Source organism: Hypanus sabinus, unplaced genomic scaffold (genome assembly GCF_030144855.1).
Source record: "Hypanus sabinus isolate sHypSab1 unplaced genomic scaffold, sHypSab1.hap1 scaffold_2165, whole genome shotgun sequence".
Taxonomy (NCBI): domain Eukaryota; kingdom Metazoa; phylum Chordata; class Chondrichthyes; order Myliobatiformes; family Dasyatidae; genus Hypanus; species Hypanus sabinus.
In genome coordinates this window covers 22,890-30,000 of record NW_026780272.1, presented here as the reverse complement: position 1 = coordinate 30,000, position 7,111 = coordinate 22,890, and the positions used below count along the sequence as shown (strand labels likewise).

Here is a 7,111-nt window from a genome sequence, read left to right as displayed (position 1 = left end):
AGAGTTGTGTGTGTGTGTGAGAGACAGCGTTGTGTGTGAGAGACAGAGTTGTGTGTGTGTGTGAGAGACAGAGTTGTGTGTGTGTGAGAGAGAGACAGAGTTGTGTGTGTGCGAGAGACAGAGTTGTGTGTGTGCGAGAGACAGAGTTGTGTGTGTGCGAGAGACAGAGTTGTGTGTGAGAGAGAGAGACAGCGTTGTGTGTGTGAGAGAGAGACAGCGTTGTGTGTGTGAGAGAGAGACAGCGTTGTGTGTGAGAGAGAGACAGAGTTGTGTGTGTGAGAGACAGAGTTGTGTGTGTGAGAGACAGAGTTGTGTGTGTGAGAGAGAGAGACAGCGTTGTGTGTGTGAGAGAGAGACAGCGTTGTGTGTGAGAGACAGAGTTGTGTGTGTGAGAGAGAGAGAGTTGTGTGTGTGTGAGAGAGAGAGTTGTGTGTGTGTGAGAGAGAGAGACAGAGTTGTGTGTGTGTGAGAGAGACAGAGTTGTGTGTGAGAGACAGAGTTGTGTGTGTGTGTGAGAGAGAGACAGAGTTGTGTGTGTGTGAGAGAGACAGCGTTGTGTGTGAGAGACAGAGTTGTGTGTGTGTGTGAGAGAGAGACAGAGTTGTGTGTGTGTGAGAGAGACAGCGTTGTGTGTGAGAGACAGAGTTGTGTGTGTGTGTGAGAGACAGAGTTGTGTGTGTGTGAGAGAGACAGCGTTGTGTGTGAGAGACAGAGTTGTGTGTGTGTGTGAGAGACAGAGTTGTGTGTGTGTGAGAGAGAGACAGAGTTGTGTGTGTGCGAGAGACAGTTGTGTGTGTGCGAGAGACAGAGTTGTGTGTGAGAGACAGAGTTATGTGTGAGAGACAGTTGTGCGTGAGAGAGAGACAGAGTTGTGTGTGAGAGAGAGACAGAGTTGTGTGTGTGAGAGAGAGACAGAGTTGTGTGTGTGAGAGAGACAGAGTTGTGTGAGAGAGAGACAGAGTTGTGTGTGAGAGAGACAGAGTTGTGTGTGAGAGAGACAGAGACAGAGTTGTGTGTGTGTGAGAGAGAGAGAGTTGAGTGTGAGAGAGACAGAGTTGTGTCTGTGAGAGAGAGACAGAGTTGTGTCTGTGAGAGACAGAGTTGTGTCTGTGAGAGAGAGAGACAGCGTTGTGTGTGAGAGACAGAGTTGTGTGTGAGAGAGAGAGAGTTGTGTGTGTGTGAGAGAGAGAGTTGTGTGTGTGTGAGAGAGAGAGACAGAGTTGTGTGTGTGTGAGAGAGACAGCGTTGTGTGTGAGAGACAGAGTTGTGTGTGTGTGTGAGAGACAGCGTTGTGTGTGAGAGACAGAGTTGTGTGTGTGTGTGAGAGACAGAGTTGTGTGTGTGTGAGAGAGAGACAGAGTTGTGTGTGTGCGAGAGACAGAGTTGTGTGTGTGCGAGAGACAGAGTTGTGTGTGAGAGAGAGAGACAGCGTTGTGTGTGTGAGAGAGAGACAGCGTTGTGTGTGTGAGAGAGAGACAGCGTTGTGTGTGAGAGAGAGACAGAGTTGTGTGTGTGAGAGACAGAGTTGTGTGTGTGAGAGACAGAGTTGTGTGTGTGAGAGAGAGAGACAGCGTTGTGTGTGTGAGAGAGAGACAGCGTTGTGTGTGAGAGACAGAGTTGTGTGTGTGAGAGAGAGAGAGTTGTGTGTGTGTGAGAGAGAGAGTTGTGTGTGTGTGAGAGAGAGAGACAGAGTTGTGTGTGTGTGAGAGAGACAGAGTTGTGTGTGAGAGACAGAGTTGTGTGTGTGTGTGAGAGAGAGACAGAGTTGTGTGTGTGTGAGAGAGACAGCGTTGTGTGTGAGAGACAGAGTTGTGTGTGTGTGTGAGAGAGAGACAGAGTTGTGTGTGTGTGAGAGAGACAGCGTTGTGTGTGAGAGACAGAGTTGTGTGTGTGTGTGAGAGACAGAGTTGTGTGTGTGTGAGAGAGACAGCGTTGTGTGTGAGAGACAGAGTTGTGTGTGTGTGTGAGAGACAGAGTTGTGTGTGTGTGAGAGAGAGACAGAGTTGTGTGTGTGCGAGAGACAGTTGTGTGTGTGCGAGAGACAGAGTTGTGTGTGAGAGACAGAGTTATGTGTGAGAGACAGTTGTGCGTGAGAGAGAGACAGAGTTGTGTGTGAGAGAGAGACAGAGTTGTGTGTGTGAGAGAGAGACAGAGTTGTGTGTGTGAGAGAGACAGAGTTGTGTGAGAGAGAGACAGAGTTGTGTGTGAGAGAGACAGAGTTGTGTGTGAGAGAGACAGAGACAGAGTTGTGTGTGTGTGAGAGAGAGAGAGTTGAGTGTGAGAGAGACAGAGTTGTGTCTGTGAGAGAGAGACAGAGTTGTGTCTGTGAGAGACAGAGTTGTGTCTGTGAGAGAGAGAGACAGAGTTGTGTGTGTGTGAGAGAGACAGCGTTGTGTGTGAGAGACAGAGTTGTGTGTGTGTGTGAGAGACAGCGTTGTGTGTGAGAGACAGAGTTGTGTGTGTGTGTGAGAGACAGAGTTGTGTGTGTGTGAGAGAGAGACAGAGTTGTGTGTGTGCGAGAGACAGAGTTGTGTGTGAGAGAGAGAGACAGCGTTGTGTGTGTGAGAGAGAGACAGCGTTGTGTGTGTGAGAGAGAGACAGCGTTGTGTGTGAGAGAGAGACAGAGTTGTGTGTGTGAGAGACAGAGTTGTGTGTGTGAGAGACAGAGTTGTGTGTGTGAGAGAGAGACAGCGTTGTGTGTGTGAGAGAGAGACAGCGTTGTGTGTGAGAGACAGAGTTGTGTGTGTGAGAGAGAGAGAGTTGTGTGTGTGTGAGAGAGAGAGTTGTGTGTGTGTGAGAGAGAGAGACAGAGTTGTGTGTGTGTGAGAGAGACAGAGTTGTGTGTGAGAGACAGAGTTGTGTGTGTGTGTGAGAGAGAGACAGAGTTGTGTGTGTGTGAGAGAGACAGCGTTGTGTGTGAGAGACAGAGTTGTGTGTGTGTGTGAGAGACAGAGTTGTGTGTGTGTGAGAGAGACAGCGTTGTGTGTGAGAGACAGAGTTGTGTGTGTGTGAGAGAGAGACAGAGTTGTGTGTGTGCGAGAGACAGAGTTGTGTGTGTGCGAGAGACAGAGTTGTGTGTGTGCGAGAGACAGAGTTGTGTGTGAGAGACAGAGTTATGTGTGAGAGACAGTTGTGCGTGTGAGAGAGAGACAGAGTTGTGTGTGAGAGAGAGACAGAGTTGTGTGTGTGAGAGAGAGAGTTGTGTGTGTGAGAGAGAGACAGAGTTGTGTGTGTGTGAGAGAGACAGAGACAGAGTTGTGTGTGTGTGAGAGAGAGAGAGTTGAGTGTGAGAGAGACAGAGTTGTGTGTGTGTGAGAGAGAGACAGAGTTGTGTGTGTGCGAGAGACAGTTGTGTGTGTGCGAGAGACAGAGTTGTGTGTGAGAGACAGAGTTATGTGTGAGAGACAGTTGTGCGTGAGAGAGAGACAGAGTTGTGTGTGAGAGAGAGACAGAGTTGTGTGTGTGAGAGAGAGACAGAGTTGTGTGTGTGAGAGAGACAGAGTTGTGTGAGAGAGAGACAGAGTTGTGTGTGAGAGAGACAGAGTTGTGTGTGAGAGAGACAGAGACAGAGTTGTGTGTGTGTGAGAGAGAGAGAGTTGAGTGTGAGAGAGACAGAGTTGTGTCTGTGAGAGAGAGACAGAGTTGTGTCTGTGAGAGACAGAGTTGTGTCTGTGAGAGAGAGAGACAGAGTTGTGTGTGTGTGAGAGAGACAGCGTTGTGTGTGAGAGACAGAGTTGTGTGTGTGTGTGAGAGACAGCGTTGTGTGTGAGAGACAGAGTTGTGTGTGTGTGTGAGAGACAGAGTTGTGTGTGTGTGAGAGAGAGACAGAGTTGTGTGTGTGCGAGAGACAGAGTTGTGTGTGAGAGAGAGAGACAGCGTTGTGTGTGTGAGAGAGAGACAGCGTTGTGTGTGTGAGAGAGAGACAGCGTTGTGTGTGAGAGAGAGACAGAGTTGTGTGTGTGAGAGACAGAGTTGTGTGTGTGAGAGACAGAGTTGTGTGTGTGAGAGAGAGACAGCGTTGTGTGTGTGAGAGAGAGACAGCGTTGTGTGTGAGAGACAGAGTTGTGTGTGTGAGAGAGAGAGAGTTGTGTGTGTGTGAGAGAGAGAGTTGTGTGTGTGTGAGAGAGAGAGACAGAGTTGTGTGTGTGTGTGAGAGACAGAGTTGTGTGTGTGTGTGAGAGAGAGACAGAGTTGTGTGTGTGTGAGAGAGACAGCGTTGTGTGTGAGAGACAGAGTTGTGTGTGTGTGTGAGAGACAGAGTTGTGTGTGTGTGAGAGAGACAGCGTTGTGTGTGAGAGACAGAGTTGTGTGTGTGTGAGAGAGAGACAGAGTTGTGTGTGTGCGAGAGACAGAGTTGTGTGTGTGCGAGAGACAGAGTTGTGTGTGAGAGACAGAGTTATGTGTGAGAGACAGTTGTGCGTGTGAGAGAGAGACAGAGTTGTGTGTGAGAGAGAGACAGAGTTGTGTGTGTGAGAGAGAGACAGAGTTGTGTGTGTGAGAGAGACAGAGTTGTGTGAGAGAGAGACAGAGTTGTGTGTGAGAGAGACAGAGTTGTGTGTGAGAGAGACAGAGACAGAGTTGTGTGTGTGTGAGAGAGAGAGAGTTGATTGTGAGAGAGACAGAGTTGTGTCTGTGAGAGAGAGACAGAGTTGTGTCTGTGAGAGACAGAGTTGTGTCTGTGAGAGAGAGAGACAGAGTTGTGTGTTTGAGAGAGACAGAGTTGTGTGCGTGAGAGAGACAGAGTTGTGTGTGTGAGAGAGAGGGAGAGAGAGGGAGAGAGAGAGTGTGCGTGGGGGGGGAGAGAGACACACACGCACGCGCAGGTACATTTCTGGCAAGGTCGGGGGCGCCCCAGTGGGGGGGGGTTGAGCGGGATTGGGGACGGGACCCCAGTGGGGGGGGGTCGAGGGGGATTCGGGACGGGACCCCACGTACCTGGGCCCGCTGGATGATGAGCTGTGAGGCGTTGAACTTGGCCACCACGCTCTTCAGCACCTCGTTGACGATGGAGGGCAGGACGCGCTCGTCGTAGTCCAGGCCCAGCTGCTGGTACATGGCCGGCAGGGTGTTGATTTTCGGGCGCGAGAGGACGCGCAGGGCGATGTTCACCATCTGCAGGTCTGGGGGGGGAGGGAGAGAGAGAGCACCCGTCAGCTAAGGCAAGCTGGCAATCACCCCCCCGCCCCTCCCCCCGTCCCGCGATTCCCTGCCCGTCACCTTTGCTGCCCGTCAGCGAGGAGATCTTCCGCGGCCTGGCCCGGATGTCGTAGATGATCGGGTACTGGATCCACGGTATCCTGGGAGGGAGGGAGGGAGGGAGGGAGGGGCGAAGGAGAAAATTATTTCACCTTGAAGCTGCGCTATCAAATTTGCCCCCCCGTTCCCCAGAATCCTTCAGATTAACCCTGCGCTGCCCTGGGAAACTCAGATCGCCCCCCCCCCCCCCGCCGCCCAAGAACCCTTGAATCGACCCCTCCCTGCCCGGGAACTCCCAAATCGACCCCATCTCCCCGGGAACCCTTCAAATCGACCCCTCCCTCCCTAGGAACCCCCAAATCAACCCCTCCCTGACCAGGAACCCACAAATCGACCCTTCCCTCCCTGGGAACCCCCAAATTAACCCCTCCCTGCCCAGGAACCCTCAAAATGGACCCCTCCCTGCCCAGGAACCCTCAAATGGACCCCCCCCCCCCGGAACCCTCAAATCAACCCCACTCCCCGGAAACACCGGAAAGCCGGGTCTGAGTGCCTCCGGCTGGACCCATCAAATCGACCCCCCCCCCACGGCCACCCCGCCGGCCTCGGGCCCCCCTACCTGAGGTGGATCCCCTCAGAAAGGATGGTGTTGGGTTCGATACCTCCAAGCCGGCTGAAAATGATCGCCCGCTGGCCGCCGTCCACTGCCCGGAGAGAGGGGCAGCGGTCAGTATCGGAACCTCAACGAGGGACTCTCCGCCCCCACCCGCCAGTCAGCGCGCCCTCCACTCTCACCGGAGCACGTCCGGCCTCTTCCACGACAGCACACTCGAGCGGAGTTCTGCTCGCCCCCTCACGGGAGGGGGGTCCTCGCCAGGACCCTTGCCCCGCCAGCTGCGACGAGGATTCGGGCGAGCCCATTTTGTCCGGAGCGCTGGAGGCCGAGGTGGCGGGGGGAGGACCCGATCGAGGTTTATCAAGAGGCGTACAGTCCGTCTTACCCCCCCGGGGAGGATCTGTCCGATACCTGGAGAGCATGTGTGTTTAAGGTGAGGGGGAGGATGTGTGAGGAAAGTTTTGTTTTAATTAATGGAGCAAGCGGTGGATGGCAAGGGGAGGGTTACAGAACTGAGAGACCCAGGGGTTCTCTGTTTCTGAGCCGGGGAGGGGGGGGGAAGAGAGAGATGTCAAAGACGTTAGTCGGGACGCTCCATCGCAGCCCCGCTGGGGATAACGCGTCGCGTTCCGACACGATGCTGGAAAACGCACGGTCGCGCACTCTGGCAGTGGAAGTGAAACGGGTGGACTGTTTCCAAAACGGGGAGAGAATCCGGGAGTCTGGGGCGCAGAGGGACTTGGGAGTCCTTGTACAGGGCACTCTGGGGGTGAACTTGCAGGTTGGGTCGGTGGTGAGGAAGGCAAGTGCTACATTAGCATCCATTTTGAGAGGAATAGAATACAAGAGCAGGGATGTGATGCTGGGGCTTTATAAGGCCCTGGTGAGGCCTCGTCTTGAGTATCATGAACAGCTTTGGGCCCCTCATCTTAGAAAAGACATGCTGGCATTGGAGAGGATCCAGAGGAGGTTCACTGGGATGATTTCAGGAATGAAAGGGTTATCATACAGGCCCTGGGTCTGTACTTGCTGGAATTCAGATGAATTGGGGGGTGGGGGGGATCTCATTGAATCCTTTCGAATGTCGAAAGGCCTAGACGGAGTGGATGCAGAGAGGTGGGGGAGTCTGGGACGAGAGGGGCACGGCCTCAGGATAGAGGGGCGCCCTTTCGAAACAGAGATTCAGAGAAATTCCTTCAGCCAGAACTGGGTGGTGAATCTGTGGGAGTTTTTGCCGCGTGGGGGCCGGGTGGTCGGGCGTGTTTGAGGCCGAGATCGACAGGTTCTTGACTGGACTCG

The 7,111-nt window shown here is 53.1% G+C and overlaps 1 protein-coding gene across 1 annotated transcript in view; it reads right to left on the bottom strand.

Annotated features, from left to right (window-relative positions):
- The window catches only part of LOC132387743 (prohibitin-2-like), a gene marked incomplete at its 3' end in the record, with an annotated part of 33,433 nt that overhangs the window by 6,153 nt on the left and 20,169 nt on the right, over positions 1-7,111 (bottom strand). The window contains exons 2-4 of the mRNA XM_059960103.1: positions 5,816-5,900; positions 5,218-5,297; positions 4,936-5,120 (exon numbers count right to left, since the gene is read on the bottom strand). Coding sequence (XP_059816086.1) covers positions 4,936-5,120; positions 5,218-5,297; positions 5,816-5,900 — 350 coding nt within the window. The remainder of the gene's footprint in view (positions 1-4,935; positions 5,121-5,217; positions 5,298-5,815; positions 5,901-7,111) is intronic.